The sequence below is a fragment of the Corylus avellana genome, chromosome ca2 (assembly GCF_901000735.1).
Source record: "Corylus avellana chromosome ca2, CavTom2PMs-1.0".
Taxonomy (NCBI): domain Eukaryota; kingdom Viridiplantae; phylum Streptophyta; class Magnoliopsida; order Fagales; family Betulaceae; genus Corylus; species Corylus avellana.
In genome coordinates this window covers 45,109,377-45,128,356 of record NC_081542.1, presented here as the reverse complement: position 1 = coordinate 45,128,356, position 18,980 = coordinate 45,109,377, and the positions used below count along the sequence as shown (strand labels likewise).

The 18,980-nt window shown below is 37.1% G+C and overlaps 2 protein-coding genes across 4 annotated transcripts; both read left to right on the top strand.

Moving 5' to 3' along the window:
* The first annotated feature begins 6,735 nt into the window (after positions 1–6,735).
* LOC132172375 (uncharacterized) lies at positions 6,736–11,605 on the top strand. Of its 3 annotated transcripts, none has more exons than XM_059583861.1 (3): positions 6,736–6,895; positions 9,009–11,254; positions 11,343–11,605. In XM_059583861.1, the coding sequence occupies exons 2-3, from the start codon at positions 9,052–9,054 to the stop codon at positions 11,411–11,413; spliced, it is 2,274 nt and encodes a 757-aa protein (XP_059439844.1). In that variant the 5' UTR covers positions 6,736–6,895; positions 9,009–9,051; the 3' UTR covers positions 11,414–11,605. The 3 variants fall into 3 exon arrangements, with proteins under 3 accessions (XP_059439844.1, XP_059439843.1, XP_059439845.1); XM_059583860.1 differs by having other exon boundaries at positions 11,331–11,605; XM_059583862.1 differs by having other exon boundaries at positions 9,009–11,489.
* Positions 11,606–14,181: 2,576 nt separating this feature from the next.
* On the top strand, positions 14,182–16,179 carry LOC132169942 (disease resistance RPP13-like protein 4). The gene has a single exon (XM_059580880.1). It carries the CDS (start codon positions 14,182–14,184, stop codon positions 16,177–16,179), a length of 1,998 nt encoding a protein of 665 aa, XP_059436863.1.
* Positions 16,180–18,980: the final 2,801 nt, after the last annotated feature.

The window sequence follows — 18,980 nt, the reverse complement described above, 5'->3', positions numbered from 1 at the left end:
TGTTGAAATATTTTCAAAATAAATATATATATAGATATTATTTTGTGTCTTGGGAATGTTTTAAATGGAAGGTTTTAAAGAGCATTGAATGAAAGTTATCCCACATTGGAAAGAGTGAAAATTTTGTTGGCATTTATAAGTTCCAACAAATTTAAGCTGTTAAATGATCTATGCTAAGGTACACCCTAATACATGTTACCGTACGGTGCGAAGCACCGGACGCACACGCACTTATAAGAGCATTGAATGAAAGGTATATCTATATATATATCTAAATATATATATAGATATTATTTTGTGTCTTGGGAATGTTTTAAATGGAAGGTTTTAAAGAGCATTGAATGAAAGTTATCCCACATTGGAAAGAGTGAAAATTTTGTTGGCATTTATAAGTTCCAACAAATTTAAGCTGTTAAATGATCTATGCTAAGGTACACCCTAATACATGTTACCGTACGGTGCGAAGCACCGGACGCACACGCACACGCGCGTGGCGTGGGCTGTAGGGCGCTAGTGGCGCCTTGATGGCGCACTTGGCACTTGGCACGAAGCATCGGAGCGATCAGATCATGACCATTCATTTTTGGACGGTTAAGATCGTTCGATCTAGAGGTTTGATCTAAACCGTAGGATGCTTCTTAAGTAGATCCAATGGTTAGATCTACTGGATTGTTGATCTAACTATTGAGATTAAATAATTATTTAATCTAACGGTCAGATTTAAGTGCCAATTGGATTAACAGTTTACAGCAGTTTATATTTCGAAATTCAAAACAGCAGTTTTATTTTCGAAATTCAAAACAACAGTTTTATCTTCGAAATTCAAAATTGCAGTTTTATTTTGAAATTCGAAATTATCTGATAATGGATAATTATCTATGACAATTCAATTCTCTTTAATACCCTTGTTTGAATTTTAAAAAATAAGCATTATCCTTTTATTTTTTGTCTCTGATTAGAATAGAAAGTCTAAGGGTATTTTCGGGTTTTAATTTCGTTTGTGCATAACGCAGTTAAAAATACAGAGGTTTCTGGGCTCCATTGTATCCTGGAGAAAAATTTGCTGTAAACCCTGTTGCATACCAATTCTGGTGGGGGCAAATATTTTCTTAAGGAAAGTGACGTTGTAACACACCTTAGGAGCATTTTCGTTTTCTGTATTTTCCCCTATTTGTATAACACCATTGAGGTCACATGGTATTATAGTATTATTAGAATGTTCTAATATCATTTTCAAACGGTATATGAAAAACGCTTATCATATATGATTTATTACTCTAAAATGATTAATTAAATTATGATTAGAGTTTTCTAAAGTTACTTTTAAGTTCAATTTCACATGGTAAAATATCAATATAGGATTTAGTATCCAAGAGCACAAACATAATTCACTCACTCGGTATCGGCAATTTATTTCCTCAATGTTAGATTAACTTTTTGGTGTATATTTTTCTGATAGATGATGCTTTAGTCTTTAGCATTAAAAGGCGGGCTGGAATTGAAGTGGGGGTGGGTTCGTCGAATGAGGGAAGAAGCACCAAAAAAACAATTACCAAAGAATCAATTAGTGAGAGGGGTGGACCAAGTGATCTGAGGAAGTATCATCTTCCAAGTGATGTGAGTAGGGCTGTTAAGTGAGCGAAGCGTTTCGAGAGCAAGTTTGGACTCGGCTCGTGCTCGACTCGAATATTAAATGAAGAGCTTCATGAACACAAATCCTGGCTCGAATATTAAACGAAGCAAGCTCGGCTCGACTCGGCTAAGCTCGTGAACAACTCGTATAAGTTCGCGCGCGTGTGTGTGTATATATATATATATATATATATATGTGTGTATATATATAAACTAAGTAATACATAATTAATTATAAATCTTATAATTATTAAAACCTTAAAATTGCATTTATATTTAAGCATTAGAGAATGAAAAATTCTAGACCCTTCGTGATCAAAGAGAGAGAGAGCAATCATTAAAAAGACCTCGATTCAATTAGAGTAGACCCAAAAAAAAGGAAGAAGAATCAAGCAGAAACTATTGAGGGAGATTGTGAAAGGCATAAACTATTGAATAATCAAACAAACCTGAACACTATCACTACCTGTCTGGTGAGCGAGAGTGAGAGAGTGGGAAATGAGAGTTCAAGTGGAAGATCCGTTGTGACTGGTGAGGGGGATTGAGAGAGAGACGTTAAAAAAATATTTTTTTGTAGGGGGCGTTATCTCAATGCAGTCTGAGTGCAACTTGTTAACTTGTCCCACATTGTTAAGAAAACATCAATCTCCAAGTTTGCTTATCTATAAAAGGATGCATATCCTCTCTCTTTGAAACCAAATGCCTTGCTGTATTGACTCAGGCTCCATACTCGACTAGTCAAGCTAAACAAATACTCATATGCAAACTAACTTCTTAAGCCGTTTAAGAGTACTTGAAGTTAAAAAAAAAAATTTAAAAAAAAAACATTAAATATAAGAGCAAGCTCGCGAGCTAGCTCGGCTCGACTTATTATTAGCTCGAGCTCGATTTTTTTGGCTCGCCCTTGAGCTCGACTCGAGCTCGAGTACGAGTAAAATTTAAACGAGCCAAGCCTGAATAAGGGAAGCTCGCTCAAACTATGTTCATTTACACCCCTGGATGTGAGGAAGTATCATCTTCCACACTTTCCGATCCGGCACATGCTGTTAAAACTTAAAACAATAAAGAAAAAATTGAACCAAGCGGCGTGGTTTTAAAGGTTTTTCACCGAAGTTTTTATATTTCCTTTTCTCTCTTTCCCTCGCACATTGGTCACAAGATTTGGGCCTACACCACTTTGAGCTTATATCCTCAATTCCACAATTCTTAATCTCCATGTGAGGTGAGGAAGTATTGGTGCAGTTACATGTTAATATCATTGAGAAAGAATATGCTTGTAAGCACGTCTCCCGTCTTTGACGCCAGCGGGATGCTATATGGGGTACGTTCGAAATTACAATTTCGTAAAAATAATATGTGTTTTTAAAATATATCACAAAATGTAGCATTTAGCATTGTTGTTTAAAAAATATTTAATTTAAAATAATAAAAAAAAATTTGTAATTTTTATAAGCAGGTTAAAGAGTGCTTATTCAAAAATGCTTAAATTTAAACAAAATTCAAGATTTCACATAACAAATATTTGATAAAAAAATACTTTTTAACATGTTTTATCAAACGACTTTACAATTTTAAAAATAAAATTTTTTTTTTTAAGCTAAAAATAATTTTTAAAATCACATTCTTTAACACCGCAATTCCAAAGAAAAAAATTGTTTTGGCATACGAGGGATATTCGTCCAATGCTCGCAAGTCGCAACCACGAGGTAGCAAAATATATAGAAAGACCTTATATTGTCACACAACTAGAGAAAAATCAAAAGCAAGAGACCAGGGTGATCAGCACACACAAAGGCAACATTTATCTGATTTCAAAAGGAAATGACAACACAGAGCTAAACACTTTGTTAGTTCTTATGTTGGCTTAATTCAATTCCAAAATGCAGAGGCTACTGTTCACGGGCTTAAACACTAATATAGAATTTCAACTCAATCGGACCACAAACACCCATCGATCGGAGCTGTTGATTAAGACTGGACAGGCCGGGTCCGGACCGCAATTCCCCGTGTCCGGACATCAATTCCAGAAACCTTATTTTTGCTCCGCAAGGCCGTGTTCGGACAGCCCATTAACCTGTCTGGACACCCCGTACCTATTATGCCCAAAAACATGTTTTTAGTGGGCCCAGGTCTAGGGTTTGATGTACTGATATATATACATCATTATAGAAGAGAGGGACACGAATTTTCACCCACAGAGAGTTCGTCGGAGGCTGTGCTAAGAGAGATCATATGTGGTGAGCGTTAAATTGAATTTCTTAGAGTTTTAGTTATTCCCTTTGATAAATCTACGGTTGAGAAGTCTATCGTAGTTCCGGTAAACGGAAATCATATAGAAGAATTGTGCCAGATGTTCTGGAAAGGGCTACTGCGGTAGAAGTCAAGTGGGTCGCTTGTCGTGTACAAGGAATAGTCAAATGTTTTGTAATTCTTCTTGTATTCTTTATTCTTCTTATAGTGGATTGATTTCCTGCGTTTGGCTGCCCCGGAAAGGTTTTACATTTAGAGAGTTCTCTAAATGGTTTCTTCTTCGTAACCAAATATTTGTGTTCTTGAATGTTCATTACATATCTGTATTTGGTTGAATATTAACTGTTAGGTTAGATCTTATTTTGCATAATCTTTATGAAACACCTAGACATTTGAATAGGTGTCATTTGGAGTCGTTTTTAGAATTTTCACACTTTAAAGAAGATAAATCCAAAGCAAGAGAAGCAGGAACTACAGTATAGAATACTGTTACGGTCCGCTTCCATTTGAAGCTGCTCCCTCTGGGAGTTGTTGAAGGCTTCCATTTGGAGCTGCTCCCTCGGGTGTTGTTGTTGAAGGCTTCCATTTGGGGCACCTTCTTCTGGGAGTTGTTGAAGGCTTCCATGTTGTTGAAGCTTTCCATTTGGGGCACCTTCTTCTGGGAGTTGTTGAAGGCTTACATTTGGAGCTGTTCCCTCTGGGTGTTGTTGAAGGCTTACACTTGGAGCTGTTCCCTCTGGGTGTTGTTGATGGCTTACATTTGGGGCACCTTCCTCTGGGAGTTGTTGAAGGCTTCCATTTGGAGCTGCTCCCTCCGGGAGTTGTTGAAGGCTTCCATTTGGAGCTGTTCCCTCTGGGAGTTGTTGAAGGCTTCCATTTGGAGCTGTTTCCTCTGGGAGTTGTTGATGGCTTCCATTTGGAGCTGCTCCCTCTAGGAGGAGTTGATGGCTTTCATTTGGACCGCCATCCTCTGGGAGTTGTTGAAGGCTTCCATTTGGAGCTTCTGGTCCCTCTGGGAGTTGTTGATGGGTTCCATTTGGAGTTGCTCCCTCTGCCGGTTGTTTTTTTTTTATCCGACCCATCATTTTTGCAGTCAATGGAAGGCCCGCACATCTTTTAAAGATTTCTCTCTTTTGAATTTCCTCATCAAAGGGAATGAAGTCGTGTTCAGCCTCGGCCGCCTCTTTGAATATAGACCAGCAGCTCTCTGGTTCTGGAAGGGGCAGAACGAGATGTAGGATTCCCTCCTTGCCAACCATCTTTTTTGCTGTTTCCTCATTCCTACTGGTGACAATAACTGCTCCCCCACACCCTTTTGGCAATCCATAAGCAAGAGCATCCCATTTTCCATCACGAGTAGGCGAACAACTCAGCTCTCCGTACCATTCTTCTATCTCCCCGCCCCTGCCCCTGGCATCATCAAACACAATCAGATATCTCTTCCCCTGCAATTGCAGGTGAAGAGCATACAGTAGTTCCTTGAGATTATGTTCCTGGTCGACCTTGTAGTTGTTGATTATCTCCTCTTCTACTCCAAGGCTCTCCAACATTCTCTTCAGGATCGCTATTTTTTGGTCCGGATCGTCGCCGGGCTGTGCTGACATGCATACCCAGATCCTCGGAAAGAAGTAGTCCTTCACCTCATTTTTATTGAACAATACTTGGCAGAGTGTGGTTTTCCCTCTACCAGCTATACCGGTGATCCCTATTGCCTTGAAACGATCCTCACTTCCTTGCTTGAGAAGTACCTTTTCCAGTGAGATTACATCGTCATCAAACCCATGAACCATCGATGCATCAACTGACCGAGAGCTCCAGCGAAGAATTGAGCTCACTTGTCTATCATTAGACTGTTGGGTATTTGTTCCACCATTTGAAGATGATCTGACTTTCTCTATCTCCTCCTTGATCTTGTTTAACTTCCTCCTTAAGGGATCACGGGCAAGTAAGTTGGTCTTTGACGTTATCTGGCACTCCGTCCAAACATCGTCGAGGCTGTAAAGGGTTTCCCTCATTTTCTCCGTAGCGGTTGCCGTCGGCGAGCAGTTACCGATATTAATATTTTGGAGCAAATCCCTTATTTCCTGAAACTGGGCTTCCAAGCGAAATTTGGAGCCACTCTTTTTCTTCTGATCAAAGCTATCGCAGAATTTGTTTTTTAGAAAATAATCAATCTGCCTCGTCATGTCCATCTATCTACACTCTTTCCAGCCCCTCCACTTCCCTCTCCAAGTTTGTAGAAAGCGATACAGGCTCCGACGAGGACTCGAGGGCATGACTTGGGTAGACTTTAGCGTGGACTTCGCTCTGAGAAGCAAATGGGTAAATGTCCTTTATTACCTATTTTGCACATCACATTAGGAGAGAGAGTATTACTTTTTTTTTTTTTTTTTTTTTTACATATTCACATAAAATGAAAAAGAGATTTGAATTAGTGACCTCCGTTTTATAAGACGTAGTTTTCAACCAATTGAACTATCTCTAAAAAAACAAGAGAGGATTATTTTTTATTTTGTAATTTAGATTAGATTTACAAACATAAGGCATACATGTAACGTGGCTTCAAATATAAATAATTAATACTCATTAATTCATTTAAACTGGAAACAGCTTTAATAATTTGACAATAAATATGATTTGCTTATGAACCGTACATGGCCAGTAAGTGGTCTCATCATCCACATATATTTTTCTTATTTAAAACATATATTTTAATTAAATAGCTTACGTATTTTTCTAATCATTACTTGCTCTTTCTCTCTCCCTCTCTTTTTTTTTTTTTTTTTTTTAAACAGTCATTTATCTCTCTGTTTTCTTGAGAGACTTGGAAAAAACAAAGTCGTTTCAATTAACTAATAACTAAAAACAAAAAGACTTGGAAAAGCAAGTCTACTTCAGTTCAGCTTCTGGTCTTCATTCAAGCTGCTTTCGCCATTGCTGAATCCCCAAAGCTCCCAAACCCCCAACACAGCCGGTTCAAGTCAAAGAGAGTCTCAAGCTACTGCTCCAAAAGGTAAACTCTCATTCCCACCCAGTCTCCGTTCTCGGGCTTAAACCTTGATGCTCAGATTGTTAATCAGTGTCTGCATATTTTACAGCGTTAAAATTTCGTTCAATCTACGCTAATGGGTTTGTGGATCTGAAATATTACTTCTTTTTGCTGCAAATATTACTGTTGAGTTATGTTTGGCTCTTTGGGATTCATGTTCTTTATCTAAAAAAACTGGAGATTTCATGCTCATATTTCTCAGTACTGTTCTGGGTCTGGAAGGTGTCATCATCAAACCCATGAAACTTAGATGCATCATCTCTGACAGAGTGCTCGACCAAGAGCTTCTTTCTCCTCTAATGAGCTCGCTTTCCCATTAGGCTCTGTGTTAGTCATCCCATCTAAAGCTGCTATAAACTGCCTTCAATTCTTTGAGCTCCACTTTATCATGTTTAACTTTTTCCTTATGTTATTAAGGATTAGATTGTAGCTCTTTGGCAGCATCTGTCACTCGGTCAAAACATTGTTGAATTAGTAAAGCTTTTCCTGATTGGAATCTCCGCAGGAAGATAAACTTGAAATTTCTCATCCCTTTCGATTTCTCTTTTCAAAACAAAAACATTAATAAACGATTTAAAACACAAAACACTCGAAATTACTTTCACTTTTATATCAGATCAAAACATTTTTTCAAACAAAAATTTTAAAACACCTCAAAAAATCCAATTTTTTTTTTAAATTGGCTGTACAGGACATTTTTAGATCCTCTGTTTTCTTTCCCCTCAAGGCCACTGTGAAATTGATACGTTAGATAATGGTCAATCTCCCTAGTTCCTCTCCAAGTCCAAGGTTGTATGGAAGTTCAAAACTATACAGAAGAGGCTCAAAAAAGAACTTAGAATATGCCTAGGTAAAACTTTGCTCAATAATTGGACTGTGGGACTGTGGGAGGAGCCAATGGTGAATATCCTTGAGCAGTATTTAGATTTGTGAAGTCATGTGAGAAAGTTGACATCGGTGGGGCATCTTACTTGGCAACTTTCTCCTTTATCTCCTCCTACTTTGGGGGCAGCTAATTTTTATAATGTTATTGGTATGTACTTTTATACATCATCACATGGCTACATTGGGTCCTACACTTCCACTTGCTGATTTTTAAATGAAATGTCACTAATGCATGCAGCATAGAGATTTCCAATTTGCATTAAGAAAATTGGGGCCTAATTGTTTTTAATTCCTCAATTGCAAGTAGCATAGAGATTTCTAATTTGAATTAAACAAAATTAGGGTTTAACTATTTTTAATTCCTAAGATTCCTTTAGATGTGGGTAATAGCATTATAAAAGAAAATAATGACGAATGGAGCTTTTTGAAACAAATGCTCATTTGTTTGTAGAATAATTATGAAGAATGCTGGTAGGAGTACTACAGTTTTTACTATGTTTCTTTACGAGCGGATGTGGTAGTCAATAATTGGTGAAATGATTTAAGCAAAAAATATTTTTGACTTGTCAATTAGACACTCTTAGTCATTTCACCAATTATGAACTACCATTTCAATTTGTAAGAGAATTATAATAAAATTTGTAATACCCTAAGCATTTTCCAAACATGAAGGTAGGAAATTAATGGAGAAAAATTTGTGGACTGTCTGTGAACTGAACCTATACAAGTATGTGGCTAAGTTGAGTTAAGCTTCATATACTTCCATTTCTATAAACGTCAAAACATGAGATTCTAAAGTCACTTCTCTATTCTTAATTTGCATCAGTTTTCTTAGCAATCAGCTTGTATGGTTTTTTCTTCTTTATATATATGGGCTACCACTTACCCGCAATGTATTTATGCAATCCTTCTGTTTATAGTTTGTCCATAAAGTTCATCTTCACTATTGTTATCATTTTTCTAATGTATTATTATAGTCTGTGTGATAGAATTATTCTTATAAAAAAAGCCTTTAACAATCTTATTGATGGTGGCTCCATATTGAACCGTTACATTATGAAGTCAACTTTTACCAACTATTATATGGGTACTCATGTTTTAACTTTCAAAACAACTATGAATTCATTTATTTACCTCCTGCTTTTGCTTTAGCAACTTAACTTAATTAACCTTTTTAAGTTTTCTTCAATAGGTGAAAGAAAGGAGAAGGAAAATCAAGAAACCAAGGGAAGGATATGGTTAACTTAATCCCAACCGTAATCAAGAATTTCTATGATAAATGGAATGTTCAAGGTTTCATTCTAGCCAGCCTCTCACTGCAGACAATTCTAATTCTGTTTGCACCATTCAGAAAACGAACAGGAAACGTGATGATAATATGGCTGATCTGGTCAGCTTATTTAATGGCTGATTGGGCTGCTAACTTTGCAGTCGGACTTATTTCCAATAGTCAAGACAATTCGTTGAAACCTGATCGTGAAGACATTCTGGCATTTTGGGCTCCCTTTCTTTTGTTACACCTTGGTGGTCCAGATACTATAACTGCTTTTGCTCTGGAGGATAACGCTCTCTGGCTAAGGCACTTGGTTGGGCTTGTAACCCAGGTTTCTGCAGCTGTTCTTGTCTTCGGCCAATCCCTTCCTGAAAACAACTTATGGGTCCCTACTGTCCTTTTGTTTGCCGCTGGAACCATCAAGTATGGAGAGCGAACGCGTGCTTTATTTCTTGCAAACCTGAATAGATTCCGGGAATCCATGCTTAAAGCACCTGACCCAGGGCCTAACTATGCAAAACTTATGGAGGAATACTCTTCAAAAAAAGACGCCAGACTCCCAACTAATATAGAATTGATACCAGAACCTAATAAAGATTCCAAGACTGCACGATATGCAGCCGATGAGAAGGTTCTGGATGTTCTTGCAGCAGTGAGACATGCTTATCACTTCTTTGAAATCTTTAAGGGTCTCATCGTGGATCTCATCTTTAGTTTTCGCGAGCGCGACGAGAGCCGACTGTTTTTCCAGAAGAGAACCCCGGAAGATGCCTTTAAAGTGCTTGCGGTTGAACTCAACTTTATGTATGAAGTTCTCTATACGAAGGTTGTCGTGGTGCATTCAATGTTTGGATACTTTGTTCGGTTTGTATCCTGGTGTGCGGTTGTGGCGGCCCTTTTAACCTTTTATTCATTGGATAAGCGTATTTTTCGCAAGATTGACATTGGAATTACCTATACCTTGCTCTTTGGTGCCATAGCCTTGGATACAATTGCTCTCTTTATGCTGGCTTTCTCTGATTGGACTGCTGCTTCCATCCAGAGCTTGTCGACAGAAAATAGATGGAAAAAATTCTGGAAAGCTTCTATAGACAGATGCTTCCTCCCTCTCCTCAAATACTTTCTCATTCTCAAGAAGATAAACTGGTGCACAAATACAGAATCAACGACAAATACAGAATCAACAAGTTGGTTGGGACGAGCTAGACAAATCCTATGCAGTTGGTTGGAACGACCTAGACAAATCCTATTCCGGAGGTGGTCTGAATCTCTACATCAATACAACTTGATAGAATACTGTTTGAAAGAACGTATTGAACCTATATGGGTTTATCCCATTGTGGAATTGGGTCTTAAGGATTTCTATGATTGGATGATTTACGTTTCCAAGGAACCATTTACAAAAGAGCTATGGGTTTTCATCTTTGGTCAGCTGAAAAAGAAATCTGAACTTGCAGATGATCCTGACACTGCGAAGAGGATATGTTCAGCTCGAGGTGATTGGGTTCTACAGGATAGTGATTGGAATGGTGGTAGTAATAAGTTGATGTTTTATGTTGTTGATGTTGATTATGATCAGAGCCTCATAATTTGGCATGTTGCTACAGAACTCTGCTATAATACGGATAAAGATGAAGACAACAACAATGTCGGTGATTATCGTGAATTTTGTAAGATCCTCTCGGATTATATGCTATATCTGCTAGTTATGCAGCCTACTATGATGTCTGCTGTAGCAGGTATTGGCCAAATAAGATTTCGTGATACCTGTGCCGAGGCCAAACAATTCTTCATCAGAAAGAATCTACGACAAGGAAGACTAGAAAAAGAAGATAAGCAACATGCGTGTAAAATGATCCTTGAAGTAAATACTGATGTCAAACCTGTTGATTTAAAGGGTGATAGAAGCAAATCTGTGCTTTTTGATGCATGCATTCTCGCCAAAAATCTAAAAGAGTTGAAGGGAGAGAAATGGAAGCTAATGTGTGAAGTGTGGGTTGAATTGTTGTCTTATGCTGCAAGCCATTGCAGGGCCAATTCTCATGCTGCTCAATTAAGCAAAGGAGGAGAACTTATCACGTTTGTCTGGTTATTAATGGCTCATTTTGGCATTGGGGATCAGTTCCAAATAAATGAGGGCCATGCAAGAGCAAAGCTGATTGTGGGTAAGTAAACTGAATTAATTGGTCAATCCAATGGCTTCTAATTTCTGTGTATAACCTTTTTTTTTTGTTTTTGGAGGATGGATTGAAGACTTTGATGTTCTTATGGATGCCTTCCCTTTTTTATTTCTAAGCTATGGATGCTTGCCTTGTTATGAGTGAAGTGGAAATGTTGACATGTTTACGGGTGTATTGGTACAACTTTTACTTCCTTCAAAAAGGATATAACTTATTGGTCTCCACTGACTAGATTGGGCTATAAGTTTTTGCACTTTGGTTAAACCCTTTTTGGGGTGGAGCTTCACTTGGCCCAAATGAAATAAAAACCCTTAAAAATGGGTTGATGTGGACTCACTCAAGGTCCAACCCATATATGATGGCTGTCTAAGCTCCTCCTCACAGTTGTGTTTTAATGGCCACCTACAACTACCAGATGTAATTCTTGAGGGAAGAATGTTTGGGCCTCTTGAGGTTGTTGGACTAGCCCGTATGCTGGGGCCCAACTTGAGTTGCACACCCTTGTGACTTGTGAGCCATTATCATAAGGCTAATAAAATATGATATGGATCGTAAGGCTAATAAAATATGAGGATCGTTGATGGATATCTTGTGTCAGCCCTCGATGGCAATTAACAACTGTGTCACCGAAAGAAAATTGAAAAGTATATACCTTGTGAAATTTGAAATTTGACAGTAGATCATAAGTTTTAGTAAGAAAACTAGAATATGTGAAAGAAGAAGAGAAAAGAAAAACCAGTGGGCTGTAATTTTAGAAAAGCTAATAAGAAAACTAGACTAATTAAGTTTTAGCATTAATTACATATGCTTATTGGTTTGATCTACTGGGATTGTTTACGGTAAGTGAATGGTTTGAAAGATGAGGGAAAGGAAAATACAAAATTAAAAATAAGAGGACATAATAACCCAACCAAGATAGACTACAAGCACCATAGAGCCTTGAAGGAAATCCGGGAATATGAAAGTCACTTGAGAATGCAGCTTTTGACGGCCGACGTTCTTTAATTGGTGCTTACCTTCTTAACGAGTGAGAATAATAGTTTACTTTTTTTAGCATGGGTCTTTTTCGTACAACCACTATTCCCTTTTGTTTATAAATTGAAATGAACGAGGAAGACTGCTAGAGAATATAAGGTTGATTGTATGTATAGAAACTTAATTTGTTACTTTTGTCATATCTGTATTTTTTTTTTTTTAATAAACACTTCTATCACATGGTTGGATGTTCTTTATGGATGCTTTCCTTTCTTTATTTCTAAGCTATATATGGATGCTTGCCTTGTTATGAGTGAAAAGGGAAAATGGGAACAATATAGTAGATGATGCATTTCGTACACTTTTCTCCTATCTTAGTGTTTACATGACATCTCTATGTATTATTAATATTAGAGAAAAATACAAAAAAGTCTCTCAAACTAACAGTAGTTACTCGTTTGCGATAGAGCTCTACAATGTTCAAAAGGTACTAAAGTAACCCATTAAACTATCAAAATGTATCAAAAATGTCACTTATTATTATTATTATTGTTTTATATTCTTATAATACCCCTATTCTTTTCACAAATAAATAATAAAATAATAGTGAAAAAAACCAAACAATTTTTTAAAAATACAAAAAAAAAAAAAAAAACCAATGGGCGAATAAAAACAATTTTTTAACGGAATTTGACTCCAAAGACTAAATTGTTTTTTTTTTTTGAAATATCTCGAGAACCTTTGATTTTACTTTCATACGACATGAAACAATTTGTTATTTAGGCTAACTACAGTGACTAATTATTTATTTATTTCTTTTTTTTTGTATTTTTTAAAAAATTGTTTTTTTTACTATTATTTTATTTGTTAAAAGAATAGGAGTATAATATGAATATAAAAAAATAAGTAACATTTTTGATATATTTTAGTAATTTGATGGGCTACTTTAATACTTTTTGAACATTGTAGAGTTTTATTCTAAACCGTTGTTAGTTTGGAGAGCTTTTTTATATTTTTCCCTTAATATTAATGTTTTCCTTCTTATTAGAGAAAGGGAGAAAGGGAAAAAGGGTGCTTGTTTTACCTTTTTTTTTTTTTTTTTTAATTTTATAATTTTAATTTTTAATTTTTTTTTGTGGGGCCTTTCTTTCACTGATTTTTTCTTTTTGTTCATAAAGTGAATGAGGAAGGAAATAAAGTAGCGGAAGAATTGATAACAACAATTAAAAACTTCTGCATCTTCTAAAAATAAAACAAACCCATAAGATTAAATTCTGCAAAGTATTTGAAAAATTCTCAGTTTTGATAGTAATTCAATTGTGTCTTTTGCATTCCAGACTAATATATATATATAAAAGAGAAATACTTATACAGATAATAAATCTGCTCATAATAGTGAAAGTAAATTTAATCATAGTAAGAAGATAATCTTAAAAAAAGAAAAAGAAAAAATAAGTCTTAATTAAAAGGAAAATGATAAAGGCACTACTTAAACTCAATTTTGTCCAAACTTTTCTTTTAAGTTCAAAAGAAAAACTGCCTGTGGAGGAGAGATAGAGCCTTAAACTAGGGAGAGAAAATTTTGGTCTAGAAGTTAGGCCAAAGTTGAGTTTAAGTTGTGGCTAAAATTAGAATAAAAATCAAATAAAATCTTTATGATCTTCGCTGTTGGGTTGAATCAGATTTAGCATCCTACATAAGGAAGAATAGTTAATTCTTTGTGTTATTGGTTTAGATTTTGTGTTATTAGTGAAGCATTCCTTTCACTAATTGTCACTCCAAATGGAGATTTTGTGTTGCATTCTTCCCATTTTCATTGAAAGATTGTTTCCAGTACTCTTGACATTAAGGTTGTCAAATGCTCTGTAAGCATATTTACTCTTTGATCATTTTTCCAATCGCTTCTTGTTCTCTTCAATTTCTTCTGTTAATGAACCATGTCGAAAAAATCCCCTCCAGATTCTTCATTTCAGCCTTTGGATCTTCTTTCATACTCGAAATCTGGGCCATCGACGCCCTTCCATATATTCATCGATTTCATCATGCCGCAGTTTGTAGAGCAATTATCCAAGAGAAAGCAACAGCTTAGTTCTGGCAAAAAGGACGAAATCGAGAAGAAACTGATTGAAATGGAAAATGCCTGTGTGATACTAAGGGAATTGGAAGACGACGTCAACAAAGAGTTCAAAGATTTGATTCTCCAAAATTTGGACTTTACCTTCAAAGAAAGAACAGAAGCAGCAGAAAATTTCAGCAAAAACGAATGCTTTGTAGATACGGTTAACACAGCCTGGAAAGTTGTCTCAATGTTAAACAGCCGATTCTCTTCAATCAAAGAAGTCTCTCCAGATAAGTTGGGGTCTAGAAGCGTCAAACCTTCCCGATTTGCGAAGAAGTTAGAGCTAAACATCGAAAACATGATGTCTGAGAGCTCAACTTTCCAGGAGATTCTGCAGGTCTACAATGGTCTAAAAGATCATGAATGGAAGCAGAATTGTTTGCTCTGTTTTTCAGTGTTCTCTCAGAACTCGATCATCAAGAAGAAAGCATTGGTCCACTGGTGGGTCGGCGAGGGGTTCTTATCCTGCCAGACTGACGAGGAGAAGGGCAACGATTTGTTCCAAGAATTTATCGACACAGGCATCATCGAGCGCGTTTCCAAAAAGCGCAGACGAAGCTTGGAGCTTTGCAGGATGCACCCGTTAATTCGGTACGCTGTAATTCGGCTTGCCGAAACAAAAAACTTCATTGGGTTTCACCCAAATGGAAATCCAACTGCAGATTTCTCTGACAAGAAGATTAAGAGGGGGTGCCTGGTAATAACCGAAGAAGGATATTCGTCACTTCGGGAGTTGACTTATGGCTTCCGTCTGAAGGAGGAGAATGTTGAAACTCTGTTCAACGTAAACGAGCCTTACGTTGATTTAAGAGAGGACAGTTTCTCAAAGATGAGGAACATGAAAGTTCTTCGATTGGGTAGATATTATGCGGACTTGACTAAGAAGGTTGTCGAAGTAGATGATACCGAGTTCTTGATCAAAGGTTTGAAGAAAATGAAAAATCTTAGATACCTGAGCCTCAGGGGAATCACTAGAGTTACGGTGCTTCCAGATTCAATTTGCAAACTCACCAATCTAGTCATCGTGGACCTCCATGGCTGTCATTATTTAGAGAGACTTCCAGAGGAGATAGGCTCATTGACAAACCTGACATGGCTTGACATGTCTGGGTGTTACTTGATTAGCCACATGCCTGTTGGACTTTCTAAGCTCTCAAAACTCCAAGTCCTTCATGGATTTTGGATTGGGAGACAAGCCAAAGAAAGGACGATTACTCCGGATTTCTGCACGCTCGCTACTTTGGCGCGGAAGCTGAAATATTTGAAGAAGTTGAGCATAAATGTAGACGCAAGGTGTACGGACAAAAAACTCCTAGCGGAAGAGCTGAATTCTTTATCCGAATTTGAAAAGCTCGTGTCGTTATTAGTAGCATGGTCAGATATTCACAAAAACGACGGCGAGGCTGGCGGTTCCGAAGGGACAGCTCCTAAGTGGTCGACGTCCAGTGGACGCAAAACTACCAAGCATCCGGAATCTACCAAGCATGCAGCTTCTTTAGCGAAACTGGAGCTTCAGTTTCTCCCTGATCCTGAGATGCCTCATTGGGTGAAGCTCTTCAACCTGGAGAAGCTGCAGAAGCTCTATGTAAGGGGAGGAAAGCTGTCTCAGCTGCATCCAGTGGGGTGCGAGAAATGGAAGGTCAGCATTCTCCGCTTGCTGTCGTTGAGTGAATTGCAGATGGATTGGCGGAAACTGCGAGCACTGTTTCCAGACTTGAAATACGTGCAGAAGGCAAAATGTCCTAAACTCATTTTGTTCCCGTGTGACGAGAATGGGGAGTGGGCAAGCGGGGAAGAAGAAACAGAGCATGCATAAACTATTCCTATGAAAATCCTTTAATTTATTGCATCTTAATTTCTATCCATAATAAGTAGTACGTAATTTCCTTATTTGAATTCTGTGCTCCTGCAATGCATGTATTCTCTACAAAACGATAATAAATCTGAGATGAAATGTTTGTTCAATATATATTATCAGCCATTTCTTATTTTCGAAACTGGGAACGTACACTCTGATGAAAAAAGAAATATATTGTAGCGAGCTTTAATGCTTCATTATCTTTGGCGATGTTCATTTCAATCGACCCACCAAGAAATTCAAGCTTTTTTTTTTTATTTTTTTTTTTATAATAATTATTGCATGTACGTTTAATTTGTTCGAAATCATGATAAAACTACTACAGTTGCATCTTTTTCTGTAATTTGCGTGGACTTCTATATTTGATGTATAATTTTATTGCTAAAATATGTGTTGATCAACATGCAATGTTTCTGAATTCTGAGGACTTCTTCAAGCAGTACTCGAAGAAGTACTCCTCAGAACAAGAGACCAAATAGCGGGGTTACTCGGACCATTTCCTTAATGAGAGCAGGAGTCATATTCATAAAAAGTTTGTCTTGTTCTTCTTTACTCTTTCATTGGATTATAAGACAATTACCGGGCGTAATAACCACTATTTACCAACCTCGCGGGCCCCATTCACAAACTCCCTAAGTGACAAGAAAGAGAGGTGCTGCTATACGGTCAAGGCAGAAAACATGAGTTTTCTGCCTTGCATTAAAATGCTGTCACCTCACCTATTACATCTCCCTAAAATAAGATCAAAACACCATATAAAATATCAGATTACTCAACTCACGACTCACCGAATAAAAAGAAATTCATTGGATCGTAGGAGATAAATCGGCGGTGGTGTGGGCAGCGGCGTAACCGGAGTTGGCGGCTGGGTCGCGACCACGCTGGGTCATGGGGCCGTGACCCACGCTGGCAAACCCACGCTGGCCTGAGACTCGCGTGGGTCTGCAGACCCACGCTGGGTCAGGAAGACCCACGTCGGCCTGAGACCCGCGTGGGTCTGCAGACCCACGCCGGCCTGAGACACGCGTGGGTCTCAGGCCGGACTCCTGTCAAATCTGGTAAATATATTTCCAATTTTCATGTGTATTTTTTACAGAATGGAAGAATCTTCTATGAGACCATGTTGGCAGGGTTCTGAATCAAAATCAAATTTAGAGGTCTTCTCACAACTTCTTCGACTTCTTTGTTGGTGTCTGGCTTACATTTCTACACCTGATGCAATGGAAACTAGTGTTTTCATTTGGACGTGGTTGGTTTCAGCTCCACCTCAATTGGGATCTCTTATATTTGTTGAGCCTGTTGATGCATGGTTATGGACAAATAACAATTGATACAAAGCAAGGCCTTTTTGCCTCAGAAGCAAGGTGTTCAGGTCTCAGATGAAGCTCCGATGAAGCTCTCATTTTCACTTTAACTCTCACCCTTTCTCTCTCCCTCTCAAAATCTAGTGTTTTTGTTCTAGAAAATTTGTGTGCAATTTTTTTACTTTAGATGAGGTGTCTTATTTCTATTGGGTGGCAGAAAACTCATGTTTTCTGCCACGACCGAATGGAAGATATCCCCGACAAGAAACTGTGTTAACGTCAAGATGAATCTTTCAAGTTCTTTGCACGTTAAGATTTGCTAAAATAGAGAGGAATATAGAGATTGAGCAAAACTTCTTTCGGACTAGGTCTCAACAAAACCTCAATTCAAAATGGTTTATCTTCTTCTTTAAAAAAATTATATGAGGGTTTTTTGTTTTTTTTTTTTTGAAAAAAAAAAAAAAAAAAAATTATACGAGGTTGTTTCCTCTTATGCGAAATGAAAAACTTAGAAAGCGCAAATCAACTCATAGAGGTAGGAACACATTTTACTTTGTTTAAATCTAATTTTCATTTTTTATAAGGAAAAAAAATATAAAAGAGCCACCCAAACTAACAGATGTTTGTGATAGAGCTCCACAATGTTCAAAAAGTACTAAAGTAGCCTATCAAACATCCAAAGTGTGTCCAAAATGCCACATTTTTATTATTCATATAATACCCCTATTCTTTTAAAAACTAAAATAAAAAATAAACTAAACCAAGGGGCGAATAAATAATTAAAAATAAAAGGTCTTTTGGAATAAAGAAAAAATTAGCCACTATGGTTAGCATAAATTATAAATCGCTCTATATCGTATAAAAGTGAAATCAGAGTTTCTTGAGATATGCCAAAAAAATAATTTAATTAGTCCATGGACTCAAATTTCGTTAAAACATTTGACAAATTCTGTTAAATGTCATGTCAACGCCAATAAAAATGGCAAAACGTGTCGTTCTTAATAAAAAAAAAAAATAAATATATTAAACTAAAAAAACTAAAAATGATTTAAAAAGAAAAAGAAAAAGAAAAAGAAAAATGGCCTTCGGGCCACCCCATGGATCCAATGTAGGATTGCCCGCAGGCCACCCTTAGCCAAGCAGGCCACCCCACATGAGATCCATGGGGTGGCCCATGAGCCACCCTAGAGGTGGTTGGGGATGGCTCATAGGCCACCCCTAAAGGGGTGGCTACCCAACCGGCAGCCACCCCTTTCCTTTTTTATTTTTTAATTTTTTTAAAATAATTTTTAGTTTTTTATTTTATTAATTTTTTTATTTTAGTTTTTAAAATAATAATGGTATTATAGGAATATTAAAAAAAAATGTTGCTTTTTTTACACACTTTAGTATTTTGATGGACTACTTTAGCACATTTTGAACATTATGGGGCTCTTTCAAAAATGGATGTTAGTT

Excerpts from the sequence above, each read along its gene's own strand:
- LOC132172375 (XM_059583860.1), top strand. The coding sequence starts at position 9,052 with ATGGTTAACTTAATCCCAACCGTAATCAAGAATTTCTATGATAAATGG. Across the intron at positions 11,255-11,330 it reads AAGAGCAAAGCTGATTGTGG|GATGGATTGAAGACTTTGAT; the intron begins GTAAGTAAACTG and ends TTGTTTTTGGAG.
- LOC132169942 (XM_059580880.1), top strand. The coding sequence starts at position 14,182 with ATGTCGAAAAAATCCCCTCCAGATTCTTCATTTCAGCCTTTGGATCTT.